This window comes from Drosophila nasuta, chromosome 2R, assembly GCF_023558535.2.
Source record: "Drosophila nasuta strain 15112-1781.00 chromosome 2R, ASM2355853v1, whole genome shotgun sequence".
NCBI lineage: Eukaryota > Metazoa > Arthropoda > Insecta > Diptera > Drosophilidae > Drosophila > Drosophila nasuta.
In genome coordinates this window covers 26,271,145-26,298,595 of record NC_083456.1, presented here as the reverse complement: position 1 = coordinate 26,298,595, position 27,451 = coordinate 26,271,145, and the positions used below count along the sequence as shown (strand labels likewise).

General features: G+C 41.2%; 3 protein-coding genes across 3 annotated transcripts; all 3 read left to right on the top strand.

The window, feature by feature from the left end:
• The first annotated feature begins 1,815 nt into the window (after window positions 1-1,815).
• LOC132785175 (uncharacterized) lies at window positions 1,816-6,432 on the top strand. The gene is made up of 10 exons (XM_060791167.1): window positions 1,816-1,867; window positions 1,925-2,145; window positions 2,195-2,348; window positions 2,953-3,257; window positions 4,857-4,989; window positions 5,052-5,232; window positions 5,289-5,516; window positions 5,580-5,952; window positions 6,009-6,140; window positions 6,196-6,432. The coding sequence occupies exons 1-10, from the start codon at window positions 1,816-1,818 to the stop codon at window positions 6,430-6,432; spliced, it is 2,016 nt and encodes a 671-aa protein (XP_060647150.1).
• A 12,275-nt stretch (window positions 6,433-18,707) lies between these two features.
• Window positions 18,708-24,415, top strand: LOC132785174 (phospholipid-transporting ATPase ABCA3-like). Its single transcript, XM_060791166.1, has 2 exons — window positions 18,708-20,756; window positions 20,816-24,415. The coding sequence occupies exons 1-2, from the start codon at window positions 18,767-18,769 to the stop codon at window positions 24,364-24,366; spliced, it is 5,541 nt and encodes a 1,846-aa protein (XP_060647149.1). The 5' UTR covers window positions 18,708-18,766; the 3' UTR covers window positions 24,367-24,415.
• Window positions 24,416-26,207: 1,792 nt separating this feature from the next.
• LOC132786395 (metallothionein-3) lies at window positions 26,208-26,553 on the top strand. The gene is made up of 2 exons (XM_060792911.1): window positions 26,208-26,302; window positions 26,372-26,553. Exons 1-2 carry the CDS (start codon window positions 26,278-26,280, stop codon window positions 26,482-26,484), a joined length of 138 nt encoding a protein of 45 aa, XP_060648894.1. The 5' UTR covers window positions 26,208-26,277; the 3' UTR covers window positions 26,485-26,553.
• The last annotated feature ends 898 nt before the right edge of the window (window positions 26,554-27,451 follow it).

Below are 27,451 nucleotides of genomic sequence, written 5' to 3'. Positions count from 1 at the left end.
GTGTCTCAGTTACGGCTGTCGACCCACAGAATGTTCTGCTTGTTTATCCGCATTCTTAATGAAAGTCAATGCGTTAACTGGTTTTGTGCGCTATGCTGTCCTGCCGTATCCTGACTGCCTGCCGTATGCCGTGTCCTGCTCATTTGCTCTTCTCGTTGTTGTTGTCACTGTTGTTGTTGTTGTTGTTGTTGCAGCATTTGTGGTCGGATTAGGGTTGTTTGTTTGGTTAGTTAATTGGCAAAGCACACACTCGGCTCAGCTCGGCTCGGCAAGTAAATCTGTTGCATTGCAGCTTTGCAGTTTGTCCTTTTAACTGCAACTACTTAGATCAAAGTGACACATTTGTTTGATTGCCTAAGAAAATTTGCGTTTAAAGCATATGAATTCAACTCTTTTTTAATCTAGTTTCTGTCAGTAAGAGCATTTAAAGCTTTAAAGAAGTACGAGTATAAAGAATGGGCAAGCTGAAAATAAATATCAATTGCATTTCAATTGGTTTTATATAATGAAAAACAATAAAATCATTAAATGTAATCAAGTTTCTACAAGCTTTAATGCACAAGGTAAAAAGTAGCATAGTATATTTAAGAAGCTTTACAAGAGTTTGCAAGATGTTTAAAATTGAGTGGTTAAATATTTCATTAAATTTAATCAACTGTCTAGTAACAAGAGCTTTAAAAGCTTTAATGCACAATATATAAATTCGCACAGTATCCTTTAGAAGCCATATGTAGACAAGATCTTTAAGGTTTTGTTAAAAAAAATTGAATGGTTAAGATAAACGAATATGCTTTTAGATTCGTTTTTAATATAGTTTTCAAAACACAATAACTAAAATGTTACAGTATCTTTATGATGCTTTTGGCTTTAAAAAGCTTTGAAGTTGTATAAAAAAAATACATTTTAAGGCTAAAATTATATGCATCTAGGTTATATTAGTTGAAGTTGAATTGAAAAATAAATTATTCAGGCTAAATTTATATACATCGTGGTTACACTTCAATGAAACTTTAATGTTATCTTTAATCAGATTTCTGTTATCAAATAAAAAAGTAAATATGAATAATAAATCTGTAAGAAAAATGCATTTAACTTTATAAATTAGTTTAAAATTGATCAAAACTGAATTTTCATTAAATTTCAATACCAAAGGTTAACAGTAATTCATCCAAAGCTCTGCGTTTAATATGCTTTCTACACTATGCTGTGTATTGTCATTCAGTTGGTATCTTTGTTGTTAACTTAATCTAATACTCGAATGCCACACTTGGCCAATTTCTTGGGGCTATCGGGCATATTCGTCCAATTTATGTAAATATGAAACTATCAGTTATCCATTCGACCTATTTATGTAAATATGTATGCAAACTTGTATGTATTATTATTATTATTAAGCCTGCTTACATGCAGTGGACAAACAATTCAGTGTGTGTGCCATGTGTGACGAACTTCCCTTTGGCCAGCTCTTGGATAATGTTGTGTATATTATACAATGATGATGATGCGTTGACTTGATGCCCTCCTTCCTCCCTCCTTCTTGGAATCCTTTTGCGTATTTATTTGCATTGTTTTGTTGGCTTGAAGGCCTAACTAAACAATATTGATATGAGCTGCGCAATGTGTGTGTATCTTTAATTAAGCTAATGCCAATGCAAACATGGCCTAAGGTAACTAAACAGCAGCAGGAGCAGTTTAGCCCTTGTGACTCTCATTAAATTCAATTTGCCAGCCAATTTATGGTCAGCAATTTGGCAAACACATGTTCAGCTATAAAAGACTTGGTACTCTTTCGCTGTTGGCCTAAAGCAGTTCAACATGTTGCTGACGCTGCAACTAACGCATTTGAGCAAACTCGTTCACATCATAGGTAAGCGGGGATTACAATTATATTTTGAGGTATTCTGAAGGTGATAAATTGGGACAGTTGGACAATACTTTGCAACACTTTCCTCTGTGTTGATCGTGCATAATGTGAGCCAAGAAGCGTCGCCACTTCAACTGGAATATCTCGATGCATTGCAAGCCTCTTTACATAATCTTAGTCGACCACTGAAGCTGCAGTGGATCAATGTGGCCAAGTTACCCGTTGGCCAGGATACCCTTGAGGGGCAAATACTTCGCACTGTCAACGCGAGCGTTACTGAAGTGAGTTGAAGTCCATTTGAAGCTAATCCTAATCAGTTGTTGGTTGTAGGGTTTTATTACGGTCTTGCCAGAGACGCGGCAATTTCTGCACGCTCGCTATTTTGCCACACGCAATGCGAATGTGCGACTTAAGGATAAAATGTATCTGTTTCTGTGCGAGCATGAAAATCCCAAGGATTTGCTAAGCTCAGAACTATTGCAATGTGAGTACAAGTGTCTTAGTTTTAATGTGAATTTGTGGACAGTGCTTTAAAGTGTCACTAATACAAAACTATCGATTGCGATTTACTAAACCTTTTTTTTATAAAACAACATCCCTTTCAACTTTACTCTTTACTTTTCGTGTTTAGCAGTTTGAGCAATTGTTTAGCAGAGTTTCGTTCTTTATTTATGTTTTTCTGACATTAGTTGGCAATAAAATGCGGACTTGAACGTGGCTCCCTTGGGTGGTCGACTGACAGAACAAGTCAAACTCAAAAAAACTTCAAGTTTCACACTCGAAGTTGCCACACACAAACGTGGCAAAAAGAGCTGCGGGGCGCCTCAGTTGATCAGTTTTGTTTGTTGGCTTTAAAACTTCGGCCACTGCCCAATAATTTCCACGCTCGACGGCATCTTGTTCAATTGTAAAGTTTTTCTTGTTTTTTTTCTCTTCTTGTTTTTGCTGCTTTTGCTGCTGACTGTTATTGTTATTGGCTGGGACTTAATTTGGTTGCTGGTTGTCTTTTGCCATTGTCTTTTGTCTTTGCCTTGGCTGGCTGCAACAATGAACCAATTGTTGTACTTGTGTCATGCCTGCCGACTTAGTCTACCCACACCATCTGCTGGTGCGGCCACAACAACAAACCCAGACAAATAGAGACGACGTAGAGGAATCTAGAGGAGAGGCAGAAGCAGCTTTACCACACCGCGACATCAATTTCGAGCTGTGGACACAAAAGTTTGTCGGTGCCAGTGGAAATTTGGATGGCATACTCTTGGACGCATTCTTGCCGAACGAAACTTTTGCCAACCGAGTCGAACTTTATCCCAACAAGCTGCTCAATCTGGAGAGGCGCTCGCTTCGCTTGGGCTCCATTACTTATGTGCCATACACAGTTACTAATTATGTGGTAAGTAATTGCCGGTTAAGTTTATATTTATCGTTATTCCTGCCTGCTGCCTGCCTGCTTGCTGCTCGTGTTTGTTTTCCTCCTCTCTTACTGCTGCTGCTGCTGTTGTTTGTTGTTCGAGTTGTCGGCACGCCCAAAGCACACACAAATGTCGGAGATTTGCACGCTGGCATTAAGCAAAGCCAATTGGTCGTTCCCCCAGCTCACCACTCTTCCCCACACTCTCTCCATCTGCACACTGTCCCAAACACATACACACACACACACACAATGCTGTGTTCTCGTCGCATTTGAACACTGTGCCAAGTGGTCATGAATAAATGGCCAGCGGTTGCTTTTCCCCCAATTGTCTCTGCTGCTGCTTCTCGTTCTGTTCTGTCTCTGATCTGAGCGGGTGGCTCACAATTTGTGGACTGATGGTGGTCGCCCCCTTGCTGTGTGTCCAGACTTACGAGTGTTTGCTGTTATTGTTGTGGACAACGATTTGGGTAACTAAACAGCATGTAGTCCTATTTTATTCGCCTTTCGCAAGCGTGTCATAATTCAGTTAAGCATATTGTTATATGCGCTGTGTGGGGCGAAAATTCCTAATTGATGTCTATTCAATACTCTGCAAATAAAAGGTAATTCTTCTCTCTATTATTGTGCTAAATTGTTGATGTTAATAATGTATTACGAATTAATGAAAATCAATTTATGTTAATTACTTTTTTAATCTTCAGCAGCACAAAAAACAACAATATTTCTAGTAATTATATTTACAAAATATGTTATATTTGCCTTGATGGAATTTCGTTACTTTTTCTTACATTTTTTTATTAATCATATTAATTTTATTTTAATTGTTTAATGCAAAATATTTGAACAATACAAACAAATCACTTTAAACCTTTCTACTTAAACAGATTAATCAAAATTAAATAAAAGCAAAGTTACGAACACAATACAATAGTTTTTTACAGAAAAAATGTGTTTACAAAAAATCTCATCATATTGAATTCATTTAACCATTTTCCATGCTTCACTCAAAATCTAGTCCATTTACAATAGCACTTTGGACACTGTGCAGTGCACACCACATGGCCGAAAACACACACGAAACAAAAACAATTTGAACAAAAAATTCTTTGTTGTCACTTGGTGGAAGTTTTGTTCGCACTCAATTGTTTGCCTTAAGGACATTCGCACATTTGTAAACACACTTATGCCAATAACACCAACAACAATACAACACATACCAACACACTCACACACACACACATACACATTCACATAGATAGCCGCAAGCGTGTACATGTGGTTTTGTTTATGGCTCGGCTTTAGCACAACATTGATTTAAATTACGTGTTTCCATTTAATTGGCGCCGAGTGTCGACGTTGTCCAAGTGTTTGAGTGTGTTGGTGTGGTAGTGTATGTGTTGGTGGGGGCGTGGCTTATAGTGTGCCAACCATTACGAGGCCATTTAGTAAATTAGAACAGACACTCGAATGACCAACAATGGACGCCAATTAGACGCTGCCGCCCAAAACTTAATAAACTCACTCACTCGTGTGTTATGTTCTCTGCTCAACTTCTCTGCTTCTCTCTCTCTCCCTCAGGCAGCTGGCGACGGAAACGAGGATCCAATTAACTCGCATAAGGCAAATCGCTCGATTGCCTTCGACGGAGCCGAGGCGAATATTATGAAGACCTTTTGTAAGGTGCACAATTGTCACTTGCGTGTCGAGGCCTGTAAGTTTGCAGCTTACTTAATGCTGATTTAGGTACTACAAGTTACTACTACTGCTTCATAGATGGCGCTGATAACTGGGGCAGCATCTATGAGAATGAGAGTGCCGATGGCATGTTGGGCGATATTTACAAACAGCGCGTCGAATTGGCCATTGGCTGCATTTACAATTGGTACGATGGCATCACAGAGACCTCACATCCCATTGCAAGATCTGCTGTAACTATTCTAGGGCCAGCGCCAGTGTGAGTAGGAAATAGCTAACTTAATGCAAAACGATCTTTTAGAGCTCTTTCCTTAGTCCCTTGCCTGCTTGGTGCACTGATATTCTGCCTTTTAATGGCTCTAGTTGGTTGCTGCTGGTTTCTACAATCTTTGCCTGCAGCTTGGTTTTGTATGTGCTGAGATATTCAAACTATTTTTTTGGTTACAACAAAGTGCAGCAAGCTTTTATGCATGTACAGAATCTGCAAAAGTCAATACTGGATATATTTGCACTCTTCATACAACAGCCATCGGCGCCCTTGACGTTAGTTGGATTTAAGTATATTAAAGTATATAAAAACTATAATTTATTTTAATGCTTGTGCAGCTTTGATCGCTTTGCCACACGCTTCTTTTTGGCAACTTTGCTGTGTGCCACAATCACGTTGGAGAACATTTACAGTGGACAATTAAAGTCCTTGCTCACAGTGCCTTTTCATGGCGATCCTGTGGACACGATTGAAAAGTGGTCGCAAACCAAATGGAAATGGGCAGCACCCTCGATTATTTGGGTGCACACAGTGGAGCAATCGGATCTACTCATTGATCAAATACTCGCAAGTATCTTTGAAGTCAGAGATTATAGTTTCATGTATAATGCCAGCTTTTATCCGAATTATGGATTGGGTGTGGAACGCATGAGTTCAGGCAGCTTTAACTTTGGCAATTATGTAACGTTGGCAGCTCTAGAAGATCGCATTGTAAGCTAAGGAATATGGATTGAAGTTGAGTATGAAATTAGTTAATTATTTTGTAGGTGCTGCGTGATGATCTTTATTTTGATTGGACGCGAGCTGTTTCTATACGCGGCTGGACTTTGATGGAGCAGCTGAATAAACACATACGCACCTGTCAGGAAACAGGACTCTATATGCACTGGGAACTCGAGGTAATAGCACTTCTACAACAAAACCAAACAATATGCTAAAGACTTTCGTGCGCAGTTCGTGGCCAAGTATCTGGACAAAAAAATTGTGCAGATGCTGTACAATCTGGTGAATGGCTTTGTCTCGAAGAAGGCACCGAAGCCACTCGTTGTAGATGACATTTCCGGTGCACTGTTTGTGCTGGCCTTTGGCTTCAGCATTGCCGGCGTTGCACTGTTCCTCGAGCTGCTATACAACAAGCGATGGCAATGCATGCAACTACAACGAGAACGAAAACGACGAGGACGCAACTAATTTGCGGTTTACAGGTGGAAGCTGGTCACTGATTGTTTGCCTGGCGGCATAACACGTGTCGCACGTACATCAAATCGCACGCACGCCAACTCTGATGCCAATGCCAAAGCCGCACCATGTTGCAGCGGCAGCAACAGCAACAGCAGTTGGTGCTGCAATTTAGCCACGTTTTCACATCCCTCGAAGCAGGCCAAACAATTTTGATAGCCGGCTGCTGCTGTTTCTGCTGTTCCAGCTGCTGCTGCTGGTCTATTTGGTCGCTAACTGTCTGGCCAAAGAGTTTCGACCACTTCACAGATAAGTGGACAGCCAGTCATTTTCAGTGCAGTGCCATAGGGGAGCCGTAGAGTGAGGGCGGATGGGGGGACAAGGGGGAGACGATAGACGGATGCGGGTGCTCGGAAAATCCGCAGGCAAGCGTAATCGGGTTGCTTATGCTGTTTCAGTGCGCCAGTTTTGCGGATATGCAAACTGAAAATGACTTTTGACTTAGACTTAGCTACCTGGTAATTGGAAAACCGTTTAGAGAGCCAGACACGCACACACACACACCTCGTATATGTAGTTGCCACATAGCACTATGGAAAACATATTTCTTGTTGTGGAGAATTTAGGAATGAAAGTAATTAGATTTCTATTAAGCGATTTAGGAGCAAATAAGTATTATGAAAAGAATATTTTGTAAGTGTAGTAGATTTCTATTGAATTTCACATAAATATATTTATGATATTGCTTCTATTTAAAGAATATAGATGTGTTTTAGGTGTCCATTAGTTCAAAGAAATTTTCTCTTTAATAAAAAAGGAAGTAACAATATGTTTTTAATCTTACATCAATTAATTTGAAAGTTATATTATATGATTTATACTATATTATTATACATTACTGACATCATACACATGTATGTTGAAGGACTTAATAAATTGGACTTTTTGCCCACCGTACTTGGGCTTGACTTCAATTTTGTTGGATTGCAACGTTGAAGCTGCCTTACTGGCAATTAAGCACCTTTTAATGATGCACTTAATTACCGCTAGGGAAATTATTCATTATCACTAATTTGTAGCGGTTTTGGATAGCACTTACATGAAGTCAAGTCAAGCCAAGTCGAGTCAAGTCGGGGCACAGGTCTGCGGTACAACCATTTACCAGTTGCTTCGAAACATCGCTTGCAATCAAAGTGAATTTCATAAGTCTTCAACTGAAGGATGTATAAGCGTCTCATCATTTGGCGTCGCTCGTTAGCGTACAGGTCAGGTAGATGACAGCCAACAACGCTGACAACAACTGCGAAATGTTGCTAGCAAAATGAGCACAACTAAGCTTATACCCTGTAAATAGTTGCCTAAGAAAATGGCCTCTACAATTTGGTAAACTATTTAATATATGGAAATATATATTTAAAAGCTAGCCAACAAACAAAACTTGGATGTAATATGTATAACTTAATTAAATAAATATGTAGGGAAGTTTTTAATTAAAATTGTATATATTTAACTATGAACTTGCTTATAGAAATTCTGTTAGGATTTAATAATCACAATGAATTAAGTAAATATGATTTTGGTCTACCTATTAATCTCTTTTTAAATATTAATAATACATACAACATTCATTTTCGAATGTTCACATTTTAGAACTGCAGTTACAGGGTAGCATTGTAGTTACAGGGTATTTTGAGTTGGCAAACATGGCGGCTGAGTTATTTCCGCTGCTGACCCAAGCTTCTGCATATTTCCGTTTTGTGTTTCGAATTTTTAAGTGAGTAACTCAACTGCGCTTAACTTTGCAGCCGCCGTGTTTGTTGTGTTGTTTTTATTGCTCTGCTCTGGTTGTCGTTGCTCTGGTTGCTGTTGCTGCTGATTTGCGTCTGCTAATGCAGCTGTTTGTTTCCGTTTGTTAGCATTTACTTGTTTGCCATCGTTTGTTGCAAGAGTTTTGCCTGCTGTTGCTTTTGTGGCACGGCAACCGAGCAACAGCAGTTTATACCTTTAGTTTTTTTGGCCACAACTCTTGAGCAAAATGTTTGACAGTTTGACTGTTTTGCAGTTGCAGTCTATCTACCATTTTTGTTGACAACAATATGCAATTCTGTGTCGTTGCTGTTGCTGTTGCTGCTTTGGCAGTCAAAGTGCCCGTTGGAGTGTCAACGAAATTTGTGACCAGACTGCGAGATTTGTGGCCCGTCGACCGTCCATTTAGCATTGTGCATTCATGGAGGCGTAATGCTCAGATATCTTTGTGAGACGACTGCTTAATATACTCACACATCGACTAGTTCATAGTTGTCTGAGTGTTTGCAGTTAATTAAATCGCCTGGCCAGGTGCAATCAGCGAACGTTGAACGCTCTGGATTTCACGTTAATTTATGACACGGCCAACAGGCGATAATTGAAATTATATAAAGGATGGTTGCAACAGCGTTCGCAGCAAATGAAATAAATCTGTGCGCGACTTTCTTGGCGCTCCGGCAAAATTTACGCTCACCGATAATGCCGGGACAGCCGCTTGCCGCCGTTGAGTGTGACAGAGTGTGGCACGTGCAACTGCAACAGCAACGGCAGCCAGACGACAGCACCGATAAAATATGAGCACCGCTGCGAAGGTTTTCCTCCCTCCGATTGCAAGTGGATTTGCTGCCTCACTTAAGGTTTTAAATTGAATTAGCCAAACAAGCCGAGTCCGAGTCTGAGTCTGGCGTCTTCTTCTTTTTGTGCCCGCCGTCTGACAAAGTGCAAATCTTATGAATTTTTAATGGCAAGCATCTTTGAAATGATTCGTCCAGTTCCCTCTTCAGTGCTGCTTTGCATGCCATTCGCATCGATCCAATTAGATGCTGTACGTACTTTTGCCAGCATAATTGCTTCCCTCGCAGTGCCTCGTCATGCCTTCCCTTGCAATCCCTTCTTCTCCCTCTCTCAGTCTCAGTCTCGGTCTTTAAGGTTGCCTACAACAACCTTTGGCCAACACTGGGCTCATTATCAACGTCAATGCCGACGCCTTCGTCGCGACAGTGTTTCTTGTTTCGTTCGTTCGCTTTTTTTTTTTTGTAACGCTCTTGCAAATTTATTGCTCATAATTATTTTATTTTACAGTCTGCTGAAGTTCTCAGGCAACGACCTAACCGAGACGACGCGTCATTCTCATCGTCGTCACCATCGCCTTTGCTTGATGTTGTTTAAGACCAAACAACGAAGAAAGCTAATTCAAAGCAGTTTTTATTAATTTGTGACTGACTGAATAAACTATCAAGACACGACACTAATGTTAGCTACCTTATTGTAGAGTAAATTTCTCTAATGAGGGAAAGTAAAATATAGTTTAAAAAAGATTTTAAATTTTAAAGGAATATAGCTGAAAAAGCAGGGAAATAATAGATAGCATATGAACTAATTTTATTTTCAGTAACTTAAGTAAATTAATATTTAAAAAAGAAAGTCGAGTAAGCTCAAATGTGAGATACCCGTGGGTATTATTATGTATAAATAAATCAAATTAATATACCAAGAATACTGAATTGTGCGGAAAGCGATATATGGTGTATCGATATAGTATTACATTCAAAATATACTATAATAAAATACCAGATTGGTAATCAAAGCTTTCTTTTTGCTTTATGGAATTTGTTCTTCAATAACTTCTACAACTTGTATAAAAATCTTACAAAGAGTAATCACCAATTTAAAAGACAATAATAAACATCTTTTGTGTAAGTTTATATCCTAAACTATTTTACTCCTTATAAATGTCGCATTTATCCATTAGAGCAACTACGAAAGCTTATTTAAGTTCGCTTTGCAACACATGCTTATTTAAAATATGCTGCGAGTGTGTTTCGTGACAATATAAAATTGTTGCACCTACTTATTGTGCATTTAACAAGTAACTTTGATGCAGTGTAATGCTACTTAAAAAGCATAACGCAAATGCATTGCATTTGCCAAAGCCTCTGACATAGTTTTCACCCTTCAATCCCACCTAGATTGCAAGAGCATGTGTTAAAAAAAAACAAAAATATAAAAAATAGAGTCAACAATCAACTCGGAGAATATAACAACAAGGGGAGAGAGAGAGGTGTCTTTGCATTAGCATAATAAAGCAGGTGGAAAGGGGATTGCACGACTAAAGGAAAAATGCTTTAAGTTTGCACAAGACAAACAAAGTTGTCTAGACTTGATTGCAGCAAAGAGTAAACAGCGATTTTATATAACAGATTTTTTGTTCAATATTTTTACAAGTGAGATATTAAGTTGTGAACAAGGACGCCCGTTTAATCCTTGCTGTAAGAGAGAGTACAGGGTATAAAAAGCAAACGCGGAAGAGTGCTGAACTGGCCAAGTTTTTAGCAGCTTTGGCTGAATCTACAAGCTTGCCACAAACAATAACAAAGCTTCCACTGAAGCGGCAGCGGCTCAAAGCGGCAAATAGGCGAGGGAACAATTAAGCGTGTGAGTGTGTGAGGAAGGGGAGGATGAAGGGAGGGTGAGAGGATGAGTGAGGTGCATGCGTATTTGGGTAAATTGTTTTGCACTTAGCTAAAAGTTGGTCTCAAAATAAACAGAGTGCAAAAAACAGTTTTCTATGTTATCTCTCGTGTTGTTTCACTTAGTTGAGCTTCATCACGGATTTTTGGTTTTTCCGGCTGCTGCTGTTTTTTGGATTTTATGGGATTGTCAGTGCATCAAATCGAGGGCAGCCATTAATCAAAAAGCGTAGCAAACTGGTAGCTGGTATTAAACTGTCGTCAGGCAACAAATATTTATAGGCATGCCATAGACACTCTTATAATTGAGGAATTACAATTTGAATGGGCCACTGTGTGTATGTCGGAGTAGTAGTAGACTGCTTGTTGAGGCTAGGCTATAGTCTTAGGCCTTTAGACGGCAGTTCAATCGAGTCGGCTAAGCTAGTCGAGTGACAGCAGCCGCAGACAAAACTCACAACATGCAAAACACAGAGCAAAAAAAAAAGCATAGAAAACAAAAGTAAAGCAAAAAAAAATGAAGAAAATGCTAGAAAGAAACGCCTGTGGCAATAAAGCGAATGTAAATGGGCTCAGCATTGACTATCGAGGCGACTGGCAGAAGACAAATTGCGCTTTGGTTGCTACTCGCATGGCAAGACCAGAGAGAAAGCAGTAACAAAATGAAACAGATCCTTCTATATATATTTTTTTGCTTTGCTTGCTACTACAAAGAGTTGAGCTATGGCAAAAGCAACTGGGCTGAGATGAGCATAAAGTCCTGCCTTTGCATGCGACTGACATTTCACATTCAAATGCTGTGACAAAAGCAAAATCCAAAGGATAAAGAAAAACGAAAGCAAAAAAACAAATCGAGCTTATATCAAGTGCTGAATTATGTATACACTTTCATCTGCAATGTTTTCAATGCTGATGACTGTAAATTTTATGCATTTTCTTGTTAGCAAAACTAATCGAATAACTGCAGTTATACTTGTTAGTTTTGTGGCAAAACTAATCACAAGTCGTTGTGACTCTTGCTCGCTCGACTTGGCAGCAATATTGAATATGGATTGCAAGTAAAGACAAGCAGACACCACAGATGGCAACTACGACGAATCAGGCTGGAAAGTCGACTCGCATCGCCACTTCTCTGATGGCATATAAATTTTGCGGTCTGTGGCCATAAATCAGCGTTTGGCTGTCAGACACTTTGCTGCTGTAAATCGCAGTCGCAGTCGCAGTGGAAGTCGTAGTCGCAGTCGAAGTCGAAGACTCTGCTCAAGGTTGCTTTTTAACTGGTCATTAATTACAAATTATGTGCTACTGCTTGCTGCTCCTCCTATGCTCCCCCTTCAGCTGTCTTGTGAGTGTCGCCTGAACAAATTAATGTTGATGTCGACGACGACGACGACGACATGCCATCGACATCGACATCGACATCGCCATAGTAGGCCGACCCCATCATCATCTCTCTCCATCTCCATCTTTCTCTCTAGCTGGAGTGTGGCTTCATTAGGCGACGTTGGACAAGTGGCCAGGAGGCGGCTGCTTTACTTACAGCGCGCCGCGCAAAAGACGCATTAATAATTAATAAAACTGTAGAAAAATGCGCAACGAAAGTCCCAGGAGGCAAGGCTCAGGTTGTGTTAAATGACTTGCCACTTGCCAGTTGCCAGTTGCCAGTTGCAAGTTGCCAAAGGATCTGGCTATCAACTCAACCGCTTGGCTCTGACAAGTTTTGCGTATGCAAATATTTGGCCTCATCATCATCATCATCCACATCCGCATCCTCGTTCTCGTTCTCGTCCTCCACACTCTGCCGCAACGCACTTACGTATTCCGTTTCAAATTCAGAAAAGTCATTAAATAATTTTCCACACTTGCACTTAACGCTGACTGAGAGTCTGTGTGGGGCCCGACTCATAAACAGATATCATGTTTGTAAGTGTTGGAGTGTGAGGCAGCAATTTGATATATAAACAAAATGCTGTAGTGTTTTTCGCACACACACATACACACATACACAGAAGAGCAACTAAAAGACGAGTATATAAATTTCTCACACTCTCTCTCTCGTATGAAATATGTAAATTTACTCGTAACTATTTGCATCCACACTCCAGTCCAAGCGGGAAGGCAAAAGGAAACTATAAACTACAAACTACAGACGCAGGCAATGAAATGTTAAATTTGCGTGCGGCCTGCGTGGCGTATGCGTAATGCGCTAAGCTTTTAACTTCATGTTGGTTAGAACTTAATTGATTTCCAGCTCATTTCAATGGCATTTTCAATTTGTGGCTGTCGTGAAATAAGCGTGCAAGTATTTGCACAACATAGGCGTGAATAATGCGTAAATGAGTCTAATGCAAAAGCCAAGTTCGCAGCCAAGTGGACAAGACAGCCAACACACAACAGACAACAACAAGCAACTTGAGCTGGGTATCAGAATGATGAGGATTGTCTGCGGGGGCGGCGAGAGTCGACAACATTTCCGGCTGGATTGTGGCTTATTTGATTTTCATTAGGCATAACTCAATTTGAAACAAATAAAATGCGCTCAGCCGCAGATGAGCTACTTACTACAACAAACAGCAATGGCAATGAGAATACTGAGAACAGGGAGCTGAGCAGAGTTCTCAACACAGCTTACAGTCATGACGAATGAAACGAACGGAAACGGAGTTGTGGTGGAAGATGTTGAGAAGGGCAATCTCCAAGCTAAGCAAGTTACAGACCACCAAGTGCAGATGATGAAGCTAAACTACGAGGCGCACGAACAATGAAGAGTTCCGCGCGCCGAGGGCGGAAGGAGAAGAAACGGCAGCCAGCACTCGGAATTGGGAAAATCAAGTAAAAGGCAACCTTTTGATTTCATTTCCTGTTAATATTGCCCGGGCCACAGCCACAGCCAGACTTCAGCTTCGGCTTTAGCTCCAACTCGAGCCAGTCAAAACCGGAATGGCAAGCATAAGCAACTTTGGCAGGCGATTAAGGTGATGCTGAGAAATGCCGCAGGAATTTCAATGCACTGCAGTTCAGAGACGAGCCTGCTCAACCAGAAGGGGGGGGAGGGGAGGGGAGAGGGAGCAGAAGTGGAATGGAGTGGGAAGACCGTGCTGATACCCCAGGGGAGATCATTATATCGTCAGTTTGCCTATGCGTCCGTTGCTGCTATTGCCCTTTGCCTGAGGGCTGAGGGAAAAAGGTAAAACTTTGCTGCCTTGCGACTTCTTAGCCTTCTGTGGCTGATGAACTATTTATGAGCACGCATGCAGGGGCAACTCTTGCTCTATATATGTGTGTGTAAAGGTGTGTGCGTGTATGGATGAAGTGTGTTCATGCAAATCCTTATACTTAATTGAGACAGGCGACCAAATTACTTTGGTCAGCTAGGACAGTTCATGCTTTTAGAAAATATATTTAAATATACTCATTAATAATTACTTAACTCAATAAAAGTAAATATAATATAAATAAAACACCCTCACAATTCATTGGATAAAAATAAAAAAAATATTTCCCAAATTAATAAGTTGTTAACATGTATTGTATTGATATTAAGTATACGGTTAATTTTCGGAAGCTGTATAAATACTAAATAATATTAAAATTCTATTAGTTTTATTAAGACATAATTACATAAACAATTAAATGCAACATTTTATTACATTGGGAGATGTATACTAAATATTAGGTATACGCCTCAGTTAGCATAAATAATAACTGAACATAATTTATATTAATTAATATATAAATAATGAGCAATGATATGATATTGCCTATTTACAAATAATTCATTTTAAATTTAATAGATTTTAATTAACTAAATTGTTGAGTTCTTTTACTCTAATAAAAAATCCAATATTTACACACTTTTTAGGTTAGCGCTAGTTAATAGTTAATATTTAATAATCAATCATTTATATGATATTAGCTTTATTTACAAATTTTTTTAAACGCAGCTTTTAAATGTTCTTAAACACGTATACTTAATATTAAGTATACGCCCCATATATTATTTTGTTTAGTATTTAATTTTCCTTGGCCACTTTTGTCGGTTGTGCGTAACACGCACACACACATATTCAATCGCACTCACACCCGCAATGCATCCCGTCACTCTTATTAAATATATTGAGAATTGTTTATAAACTTTTGCGCTCATTGAGTCCCTGCAAATCCAATGGGAATCATAGGTCTCTGCTGTTTAGTTTTGTGAGCAGTTTTCTTCTTCTTCTTCGTTTTGCTTGCTCCTTCCTCCTTCCCTTATTACAGTTGTGGATGTATTTTTTTGTTGGTTCACGAACCGTTTCTCATTTCCTCATACCAGAAGCGAGCGCTTTGCCACAAGCCCCCAGACAACTTTTGTTTGGAATTCACTTGAGTTTTTCTTTTACCTATTCAGCCACGTTTAGTCTCGAGCTCAGAGTTCACTTCAATTCAATTCAGAGCAGAGTTCAGTTTTCAATTTCATTATATTTGCCCATGCTGGTTATGCTTATTGTTATTCCTCAGCTTTCTCCTTCAACTTTATGTTATGTGAAGGCACCTCTCATTGTTGTAGCTGAGGTTTTTGTGGCTGAGATTCGTATTCGAGTTGGAGTACAAGTACTATCTGATATTATCAGTAAATATCATTCGTTTAACATGGAATTTTGAAAGTTGTTTCATGGCTGCCAAAAAGTTTGTGTTGTCTGCGTTTTTAATTAGTAACTGCTCTGGATGAAATATCTTAAAGATACATCTGTTAAGTGCCTCAATTAAATCAAAACTAAATGCCGCCTTTCAACGTTACATGCCATTTATAAAACAAAGTACCCCAACCACACAGCTCCGCCTCACAATCATTCGCCCATGCAACCAGCTACACACACACAAACACACACACACATACACGCACGGAGAAGAAGACTTGTACCCGCAAAACCATAAAACAAAAGCTCGAACAAAAGCTAATTAAGTTTATGTCACCGGAAATTTGTTTCACCTCAAAAACCTCGAATTGTGTTGAGTTCGGAGCAGAGATAAAATGCACGTGGCCCCTCCACTTGGGTGTCACACAGACAGGGAGAGAGACAACTGAATAGTGCGAGGAGAAGGAGTAGAGGAAGAGGAAGCAGGAAAACTCTCTGAAAAACTTTTCTACTCACACTTGTACACACTCATTGGCAATTAATCTGCTTCCCCCGAAAGCAAAGACAAAAGGTAATGCGGTGCGGGTTCTGCTTCAACTTCAATGTGTGCAATTGTATATGCGAGTGTGTGGGAGTGTATGTATGTGTGTGTGTGTCTGTTGCAATTTGGCTTGCATTTGAGCAAAATTTGTTTGCCATTGTAGGCGACAATTTAATTTTCATGAGCCGCGTTGCGAATGACACTCAAAGTTGATAGAGACCGAAAGAGAGCTAAAGTTGTGACTGAAGAGATAGAGGGTGAAGAGGAGGGGCAACAAGAAGAGTGTTAATGAATTGATTGGCTTAATTTGCAGCTGCTCAAGTTCAATGGGCATAACTTATTCCGAGTGTCAACAAGAATTATTAGTTAGATGCCGTGGCGAGTTTCTCGCCGCCTGCCAGCTCGCCTGCCTTCATTGATTAACGGCACCTTGGGGCAGTTGTGGCACGGAGTAGTGGACTAGTGCTGTAAGCTTTATGGTATATTTTTATGGCCTTGCAACTTTCGGCAAAGTGCAGTGCACGCGTTCCTCGCTTATGGGCCATATAACGAATGCCAGCGAACTTTTTGTAAAGCCATCCAGCCTGCCACCTTTCATTTGCCCAATTACAGCTGTCAGCAGAGCCTCGGCACAGGTAGATGGCCCACTGAAGTGGGCGTGGCATACACAAGGGCGGCGGCGACAAGCACACACTTGTCAACGCTCTATTGACGACGGATCCGTATCCGGTGACTGCTGTCAGCTCTCAAGTGTGTACTTATGACATTTTCTTTTCTTTTTTCTCTCTCTCTCACCCGCACCCGCATCCGCATCCGCATTTCAGCTGCTTCAGTTTCATCGCCTTTTTTTTTTGGGGTCATAGTCGTTTTGTAGCAACTTTGGCAAGTTTTCTTGTGACACTCACACAGCGTGTTGGCACCTTGGCGGTTGTCGAATGCGGTGGTGGTTGTCGCCGGCTGTCAACAACTCAAAACGCTTCCGTGCAATCGCTTTTTACAGCTTCCGAACAATTTGATTTGATTCCATTAAAAAAGTTGCTCTAGTGATTTCCTGTTTGCCAGTCTCCGTGTGTTCCTGTGTGTGTGTGTGTGTGTGCGTGTGTTTGTGTGTGTGGGTATCAAATGTTAAGCTGCAGCTGCAATCTGTGCCACGCCCCCTCACATGCGCGAAGCTCCAAATAATTGTGACATTGGCAGCGTCGTCAAGTGTTGCATACTTTTATGCGCCATCGTCATTCAGCTGCGCTTCCGTCTCCGTCTCCATCTCTCCGTCTCCCTCTTTTTTCACTATGCATGTCATTTGCTGACACATTGACAAACTTTTTCGGATAAGCGTGTGTGTGTGTGTGTGGATTGCTGATGTATTAGTTGAACGCCATATTAAACGTCAGCGCGTAATGAAAACTTATAACTTTTGATGTGATGCAATTTCAATTGATGGCACTCGATGACAACACCAATTGCCGGCTTAATACAGACAAATGTGCAGCAGCAGAGAGAGAGAGTGAGAGAGAGGAAAAGCTGTTCTGACAATGGCATATAATCATGATGGGATTCGAGCGATGGCTCGATTATCATCAGTCATGAAATGTTATAAAGAAGGGCAAGTCTATGCATAAGTCGTTAAAAATGCAGACAAGTTGTTGAACTGCCAGTTGATCTGTGTCTTTCTGTCATGATTCGACCTTTAAGGAAATGTTCGCAGACACAGCTGCTGGCACTTGGCAAAACAATAGTTACTCTTGGAATGCTGCTGCTGCTGCTGCTGCGGGGTGTTCGAGAGAAGAGACATTTATGCAAATCGGACTATCGAGAAATTGAGTTAACAACAAGAATTTTTGTGGACCAGCAAGTGAAATCCTTAAGGGTTTTTTTCTGACTGTGCAATTCAAATGTGACAGCATTGCATTTAACAACAATGCTGTAAAACAATGCTTGAATGTAAACGACTAACAGTTATCATAACAAGATGCATTGACACTCGAAAGCTATTCTATATACCCTATATTCGAGTAGTAACAAGTGCAGGGCATGCAAATCTCTTGCAGCAGTTGTGTGACAATTTTTGAGAAGCATATGAAAAGTTTGCGTTTAGCTTTTGTTTGGCTCCCATGTTGCCGCATAAAATTTATGATGAATTTTCCCCTCGACGCATATTGCAGAACATTTTTGGGACCGTTACATTGCCTATGCGTGCATGTGTGTCCACATGCGAATGTGTCTGTCTGTCTCTGTGTGTGTGTGTGTGAGGGATTATGTACCTTCCTCTCACTCTCCTCTCACTTCTCTGGGATTTTGCTGGCATGAACTGCAACCACAGCTCAGCAGGGCAGCAGCTGTTTCATTGCGATGTCGCTCAACATTTTCCTATTTTTCGGTTTATGCGTGAAGTTCCCTGATGCTTGTCTTTTGTCCTTTGTCGTCGTTGTTGTTGCTGCTGTCGTTGTTATTGTCGCCTCGGTCGGTTGTTTGACCACATGACGGCCTCATTCTCAATGCCTCACTTGCAACTTGCCTCAGACCACTTCCTCTTTCTGATGAAATGTTAAATTGAAATTGTTTTGAGTGTTCGTTGAAAGCTCAGTCAATCACAATTTTTGTTTATGCCATAAATAACTTCAATTGACATTCGAAATAACTTTGTTCGTTTACCTTTTTTTTGAGTGCTAATAATTTGAAGAAATAAATATAAAATGCATTATGCTAAATGGGATCCTGAGGCCGTGTTGCGCGAACAAAATAAATCTTTTAATAGAACGCGCAAATTCGCTTTGGCCTTTTGGAAAACGTTGAACATACAAAAGTCGTATAAATTGCATTATGTCAAGATCTTTCTGATTTCGCTGGTTTTCCTTCCCATTCTCGTTTTGCTGCGTGGCTTGACTATACCGAAGGTGGAGAACAAAGTGCTGCATGATCCCGTGGACATCGATAGTCTGGAGAAAATGCACGAGACGCTGGCCCAATTGCAGCACAATTCAAGTGAGTTGTTGATCATGAAATTGTATTATACGCCCAGGTGCAAACCATGTGACAACATCATTGCCACGACTGTGGAGAAGTTGAAGTTGGATGGTTACGATCATGTTGCCGATGACAACGAAATGGAGTTGCGCATGCAGCAGACAAATTACCTGGCGGGTGTTAAATTTCTGGGAATGGAAATGAACATCACCGAGATGCCCATTGTCCTTGATTATGAGTTGCGTTTTCCCCCTGTGCTGCGAACTTCGCCGGATCCCAAGAATCCACTGCTCTGGGGCACCGATAACATATATTCACAGGCTTACAATCCTAGTGGTGAGGAGCACAGATCAAATTACACAGGCGTTCCTCCTGGCTACTTTGAAGAAGGTTTCGTGCAACTCCAGCATGCGATTGCTATGTCATTCCTCGAGCTAAAGTCGGGCCATAAAGATCTCACCAATATGGTTATACCACAAATACAAATGGTCAGCTTTCCGAGGCGAAGACATGTGCGTGACGAGTACCTCACGCATCTGAAGATACTGCTGCCCCTCACCATACTTTTCACCTACGCATTTCCCAGCATTTCCATCGTCAAGGCGATTACGGATGAGAACGAACGCGGCATAATGAAAATGATGCGCATCGAGGAGCTGAATTGGTGTGCTTGGTTCTCGATCATATTTTTATCGCAGGTGACTGCAAGTCTAATTATACTGTTAATTTTATCACCTTCCTATGGTTCTCATGCCATCTTTGAGTACAGCAATTGGGTAGCTGTGTTCTTCTTCCTCGTCTGCTATGTTTTCGCCAATTGCAGTTTTATACTCATGATCTCGGTGGTCGTTGTGCGCAAGAGCAAGAATGCGAGATATGCGCTAATGATGCGACTGATTACAATTGCTCCTTATACATTTATGTTAGTCTTTAGTCATAAGTTGCCCATGAGCTACAGCCTGTTGGCCTGTTTATCGCATGACACTGGACTCGCAATTGGTTTGAATATCATTTTAGAGTTTGAGAGTAGCGGCGAAGGATTCGCTTGGAAGAACTTTCGTAAACCGCATTTTGCTGGCGATACTTTGTGCTGTTCGCATGTCTGTGGCATGTTGCTGCTGGACTCGGTCATTTATATGTTAATCCTCGTTTATCAACACTATAAAAATCCACCGGAGTTATATGTGATGCAAGTGGACAAGCAAACTGTGGCAAAGAAATGGTATTACCCATTAAAAGCTTTATATGAACACCTCAAGAGGCAAAAGGAGAAGGGTCCGTTGCTTAGCAGATTTCTCTGGTTTCTCGTTGTGCATCTCACTGTGCATGAGGATGATCTGTATGAAAATAAAGATGCAGCCAGTGTCGAGCACATTGGCGATAAACGTAACCAAACTGTGCGTCCCAGCAATATGGTGGATGTTGGCACAATGACAACGCGACGACTTAATCCAGCTTCCACCTCGGATAAGGACCTGAAACTGAACTTTAGATCAACAGGCTCAACCAGAATTCAACGAGAAGCTGCCCATAAACGCAGAGTTGCCAATGAGCCACCGGACAGCTCATCGAGCTTTGAGAGCATTAAAGGACAGCCAGAGCGTCTGCATGCCTGGAGTTCGGTGGATGAAAGTTCATTCAGCAGCGTTGAACCTGAATCGTTGCACTCTTTTAATTTTCGGCGGCATGAAAAAACCAGACGAGAACCCGAAAGCGATTGTTAATGAGGAGTTGTTCGATAGCAACAAAGGCATTCAGGTGTTGCAGGTAACAAAAAACTGTTGGCGATACGGATTACTTAAATGACATCACGATGATCATACATCCGAATGAAATAACCGTGATACTCAATCAGAAATGCGATCACAATAATATGCTGCTCAGTCACATCATCACAGGGGATGTGAAAATGTCTTCGGGTCGCGTCATCATCGATGGCAACGACGTACAGAACTATAAGGGAACGGATACCTTGTGCACTATCTTGCGAACGGATAGCATTGTCTTCAGTCAGTTGACTACGATCGAGAATCTTTACTTCTATATGCATTTGCGTGGCATGCGCAACTATCGTCAGATTGTGCGTGAGACACGCAAATATATTTCACTGCTTAAAATGGACATTGATGAGGCGGAATGTTTGGCCGATAATATGAGTTTTGGCCAAGCGCGTTGCTTGAGTGTTTGCTGCACTTTGTGCGGCGGTAATCATGCTGTCATTATTGAGGATCCGTCGCAGGGTTTGACTAGTCAATGGAAATATCGCATGTGGGATTTACTTAAACATGCGGGACTCTCACGGGTGCTTATTGTGAATACTTCGTATTGTGATGAAGCTGAGTATCTGGGCGATCGCATTGCTGTTGTCTATTGTGGTCTCTTGCAGTGCTATGATCGTAATTTGAGTCTGCATGAAAAGTTCTGCAACAATTACAGTTTACTTGGCGATGTTTTGTCGGGCACCAAAGCACAGGATTATGAATTTATGACGTTGTTGCGGCAGTATTTTCCCAGCAATGCTGTGATCAAAAATTTACCCAGTTCGGGTAAATTGGATGTTACATTGCCCATGGGAAATGATCTTCGACTGGCCGATCTTCTCGATGACTTGCATCAAAGGAGCACTACCATGGGCTTAGGACGTTTGTGGGTGAAGGTGCAAACGTTGCGCGATGTCTTTATGAAGGACTTTTCGGATATCTCCGATCAGATTGATGTGGAGGTCATGAATGAGGAGCTGCAACGCTGCTTTCACAGTAAAGTCACCGAGGAGGATGAGTTCAAACGCACTTGTCTGCAATTTGGGGCCTTTATACACAAGAAGATTATACAATTGACACGTTTCTATTGGCTACCCATTACTATAATCGTGCTGCTTTCCGCTTGTGTCTTTTTCAACTGGCAAAGCTCGCACTTTTCGCATCTGCCGCGTGTAAATATTACGCTGACGACTTATCCAGAGACTGTGGTGCTGATGAAGCGTACGGATTTGAGCGAAGAGATGGTCACATATTCCATAACCAAAGGCTATGAGAAGCATCATCGTCGTCTCAGCGATCGTGATCAGCACGAGGATCATGTGTTCACCTATTTGGTGGGTAGGCGAGAATTGAAACCTTATTTGATCTTCTTGCAAATGATATCCATATTGCGTGTGGCCACATTTTATGTGGTTGCTGCCGACGTCAGTCCCGATTCGATATTGTGTTTCTGGAACAACAAATTGGTGCATGCGGCTCCGATTTCTTTGAATATGATGCACAATGCCTTGGCTATACATTTGATTGGACCGCGATCGGAAATACGACTGGCCAATCATCCCATCACGTTTTCCAACAAACTAATACTCGAGCAGTATAACATACACTCGGGGATGGTGTTGGGTTTGGGCAACCTGATCATCTTGGTGTTGTGTGCGAGTATTGCTTTGATGGTGGTGCCTCTGATATCGGAATTCACTACAGGAAATCGGCGTGTCATATACTTGAGTGGCAACAATATGACCATGTATTGGGTGTCGCATATGCTGGCTGATATGTTTGTCTTTACAGTCGTAATTATCTATCTCGTTGTGCTGCTAGTAGTGCACGATATCGTGGTTAATGCAGATAAGCGGAATTATGACGATGGTCTCTTTGTGTTCAACATGTTCCTGGTGCTGTTTCTCTTTGGCATGGCTGTATTGCCCTTTGTCTATCTAATTGCGGCGCTCTTTGCGCGTATCTTCTTTGGATTCATGGTAACGTTGTTTATTCTGGGTGGCAGCAGTGTGCTGATCATGCTGGTCATCCAATTGACTGAGCTGCGTGGCTCCGAGTTTATCTACACGTTCTTCTTTTGGTCATCTACGATGAATATGTATCGTGGGCTGCGCAAACTGCATGTGAATCGCGCTCTGCGAAGAGCTTGCGAACAGTTGGGCGGCTGCAAATTCGAGGCTGCGTGTTGCCATCTGGCTGGCTATGCGGACTATGAATACCCGGGCATCATGACGGAGCTGGTGTTGCTTGTGTTGCAGCTGTTTGCTTATGGCTATCTGTTGGTCGTCATTACGAAGCATCCGTTTATTGTCGAGGATTGGATTTGGCGTATACGACAGCGTTATAAGCGAACTGCGCGAAGTTTCAGGAAGACAATAAATTTATCCTTCCATGATGTTTGGGATGAGCATGAAAAAGTTGATCAATTGAATTCGTATGAGATGATGAAATTACCTTTGGTGTTCAAAGATGTCAGCAAACGTGTGGGCAATCAAAATAGACTGAATAATGTTTCCTTTATGGTCCAGCCACGTGAAGTTTTTGGCATTGTAGGCATGCGACATTCGGGAAAATCGGACATCATTTCAATGACTGTGGGTGCCGAGAGCATCACGAGTGGCGACATCTATGTGGCAGGCATCAGTGTGCGTCAGCGGCCGAAGGAGACGTATACACATCTCGGCTATTGTCCCGGTGGCAATGCTTTACTTGGTTACATGTCTGTCCGGGAAATATTACGTTTCTATTGCCTCTTGAATGGGAGGAAAGTGGAGTTGGTGCCACAGATCATTGACAATCTGTGCGATGCCTTGAATCTCAATATGTATATGCACACACGCATCGATCGTTTGGGTTTCTCCCAAAGACGAAAGCTGACTGTGGGCATCTCTGTGTTGTCCAGCACAAATACCGTGATGATGGAGGAGCCAACGCGCGGCATGGGACAGTGGAGCAAGGTGGCCACGTGGCAGCTGATACGCATTTTGAAGCACATTGGTCGCACGGTTGTTATGGCCACCGAGGACTTTGATGAGGCCATCGAACTGTGCGATACAATCGCATATCTGGCCAATGGGTCGCTGCGCAGCATTGGCACCGTGGATCAATTGACGAGCCTTCATTCGCGTGGCTGTCTCGTGGAAATGAAGGTGATCAAAGTGATTTATACGCGCCATCGTAGCGTTGATCCCTATGTCAGTCTCTTGGGTTCAAGTTACTTCGAGGAGAATAGCAGCCACAGCGAAGATGAGGCGGAACGGCGGCGACGTGGCAATTACAGCTTCTCCAGCAACGAGAATGATTCGTGGCACACTAAGGCAATGAGGCATCAGGATGCTGCCAGTTTCATGGAGGCGGAGCTGCCGATGGCCGAGTTGCGTGGCAGTTACGATCAGCATCGAGTCTACTATATTCCCTTTGAAGCCATACCATTGTCGAGCGTGTTCAGAGCCATGGCAGCGGTTCAAGTGGAGCTGGATGTGTACAGCTATCGCATCACCTGCACTTCGCTCTCCGAGATATACGAGTCGAGCTCAAGGCAACATGTGCGGCATTTTGATAGAAAGTAAACTTCTTTATACTGATTTGAATTTAATTAAAATTTATGAAATATTGCGATATTTTCAGCATCGACTCATTTTCTTTTGCCATTTAACATTTGAGTAGATAGTAGTTAGGAGATACATAAAACTAATTCGAGTTTGGATCTGCGAGTTTATGTTTTTTAGCCACCTTTCAGATTAATCAGAAAGTAAAGCCTTAAAGTGAAGAATGCTTGGTGCAATTAGGTTTTGTTATTAAGAATCATTTTATTAATAAGCCTGGAATTATTGATAGTCAATTTTAGCAATCCAAAACATCTGTTGTATACGAAAAATTTAAATCATCCCTATAAATATCAACATGTTCAATAATTTCTTCTTTATTTCTATAAAATATTATCTAAGACTTAGTAAGTTTAACTCAGTATAAAAAGAGTTACGTCGTTTTCTTTGCAAACTCAACGAATCGCTATAAAAATTACAATAGCTCAATAATCTAAAAGCATAACCCTCGCATCACTGTGAAATTAATTAATAACAAATAACAATATTGCTTTAAGTGTAGCCACTCATTAAATTAGCTAGTTGCAACTTTTAAGTACTTCAATAAATGTTCTTTAATGGCCGAGCAGTTGTCCAATATACATTTAAATTGAATTCGCAGTGCTCCCATTTTGATAAGATGCCTTTCAAAATGTTTGTTGCGCATTTCGCATTTCGCAATTAGCCGCCACGCAACGAAACAAAATGGCCAAGCAAATTGTCAAAGAGCAACTGAAATTGTTTACAAACCAATTACAAGCAAAAAGCGCCAGACAATGGCAACAGATTTGAGATTTCCAACTGGATGACCTTTACTCCTTCCACTCCCCCTCTCCACTGTATATTTGGGGCGCCCTGCAGCTGTGACGGTGGCAGCTGCGAAAGCAAAAGCAAAATTAAGCTTAGCGCCAAAAATTGCGTTATCTTAATGAGTTTAAACGTTAATCAGGCTATGGCAGGGTTAGCTCTCTGACAGCGGCGGTACATGCAGCGACTGGATCAACAACAACAACAACGAAACGGAAGTGAAGCTGCCGCAGCGGAAATGGTGCAAAGTTTGTGGGCAACTGTGTCACAGGTCGGTCGGTTGGTCGGGTCGCTAACTTTTCATACTACTACAACATTTTGAACTAGCCCCAAAAATAGCGAAATAGGAAAATGGCTAAAATGGCCGCGGCAACGAGTTGAGCACAGCTCGGCGGAAGCTCGAGTCCGAGCGGCACGGATACATATTAAATTAATAATTTGACCTCATCCAGCTGAAGAGCAGAGCGACGGGGGAGTCGCTGTGTGGTCCACACTCAAGGCATAAGCGAAATTACAAAGCATCCGCTCGGAAAGATTTTTGTTTGCTGATTGCGGCAAGGACAATGCCATAGCCTCTGACCATGTTGCACTAATGTTTCGCCATCGTCGTCGTCGTCGTCGTCTGGCGAGATAAACAATTAAAAACTTTCGCAATTTGCGGTAATTTTACTTCAACTCGTTCCTTTCCTTCTCCCTTTTTTTCGGGAGCAACTACTTACTAAGCTACGTACTGGGCGTATACGTAATATTTTTTTGGGGGGCAGCTGCAATTATGATTATGTCGTAATGAGTAGAAGTAAACTGACAAAAGTCAGTTCAATTGAGTCAACTTACTGCTTACAGCTATGTTATCTAATCAGCCATATCGCTACTGTTGACCGATTGAGTAAAGCGAACGTTGTTTGTTGATTTTGCACGCGGTTTTGCTTTTCGTACGCTTGCACTGTTCTTGATTCTTGAGTGCAAAATGCTGAGTGCAAAATGCTGCTATAAATATGTGCTGCCAACTGCAGCAAAAGTATTCGAAACAAAACCCAGCAAGTAATTCGTTCTGTGAGACACTTTAAAACTTATTAAATTCAATACAAAATGGTTTGCAAAGGTTGCGGCAGTAGTAAGTGAATATTATTTTAAATTTCTCATTTAATATGCAACTTAATGCGTTGTTATTTTCACTTTACAGCCTGCAAGTGCACGGACACCAAGTGCGGTGACAACTGCTCCTGCAGTCAGGATTGCAAGTGCGTATGCAAAACAGGCAGCAAGGATAAATGTTGCACAACCAAGGCGAAGTAAACAAAAAACAATAAAATGTTTAATTCCAACAGTGACTTAATAAAGCGTGGCGAAAAATGTGCTCTTTAATTTGGCTGTCAGCGAGTTTATGAAATTCGGTTTGATATTAGTCTAATTACATTTTCATTCAGCATTTCGCAATGACAGTCCACAACAAGCGGCATTGAAATGTGTCACATTGTTGCTCTCTGCTCTGGCTCTGGCTCTGTTTTTGTTTTTGGTGTCGTGCATTTTATGCGGTCTCATTTGGCGCATGAAAACAACATGCAACAATGCAATGTGCCACAACATAATTGTGACACTTGTAAGTGTGCGAAAATAATTTAGCAGACAAGAATCATGCACGGGTTTTTGCTTGTTTTTGTTGCTGTAGCCGCATTAAGTATACGCAGCATTGGCCACAGCATTGTCAAAGTGTGAGTGTGTGTGTAGCCATTAGAGCGTAAGTGCTTAAACAATTAATTAGCGCTGCTTCAGCTAAACATTTATGCAGGAAACAATGAGGAGAACAGTCAGCATAGCCAGACAAAAACACGCCATAACAAAATGTGAAGTGGCTGCCTGTTTAAAACTTCGCCCTCGCTGCAAGCCAAGTATAGACTCCCGGACTCATTATGAGCAGCCAAGCTCGTTTAGCCATAACAAAGAAGCATGAAAACAAAAAAAAATATAAGTATATTTATATAAATGGACAGAGAACTGTCTGTGGAGTTGGCTAGAGAGTTTCTCTTAAAATTTGGTGAAAATATTTCTAATTAAGTTGCAGTCGCAACACTCCCCTTGCTTGTGTTGTATAAGTACAAGTAGTGCACTTGTTTATAAGTAGAGTGCTTTAGTTTTAGTTCTTCACACTGTCATTAAGCTTGTAGTGTGTTTGTTGAGCTGATAACACTGTGATTCCTAATCAATTAAGACTGATGGCTTGTAGGCTTGAGACAAGTTGACTCAAGTCGAGTCGAGTTGAGTT

Excerpts from the sequence above, each read along its gene's own strand:
- LOC132786395 (XM_060792911.1), top strand. The coding sequence starts at position 26,278 with ATGGTTTGCAAAGGTTGCGGCAGTA. Across the intron at positions 26,303-26,371 it reads TTGCAAAGGTTGCGGCAGTA|CCTGCAAGTGCACGGACACC; the intron begins GTAAGTGAATAT and ends TTCACTTTACAG.
- LOC132785175 (XM_060791167.1), top strand. The coding sequence starts at position 1,816 with ATGTTGCTGACGCTGCAACTAACGCATTTGAGCAAACTCGTTCACATC. Across the intron at positions 2,349-2,952 it reads AAGCTCAGAACTATTGCAAT|TCTACCCACACCATCTGCTG; the intron begins GTGAGTACAAGT and ends CTGCCGACTTAG. Across the intron at positions 5,517-5,579 it reads CAGCCATCGGCGCCCTTGAC|CTTTGATCGCTTTGCCACAC; the intron begins GTTAGTTGGATT and ends ATGCTTGTGCAG.
- LOC132785174 (XM_060791166.1), top strand. The coding sequence starts at position 18,767 with ATGCATTATGCTAAATGGGATCCTGAGGCCGTGTTGCGCGAACAAAAT. Across the intron at positions 20,757-20,815 it reads ACGAGAACCCGAAAGCGATT|CTGTTGGCGATACGGATTAC; the intron begins GTTAATGAGGAG and ends GGTAACAAAAAA.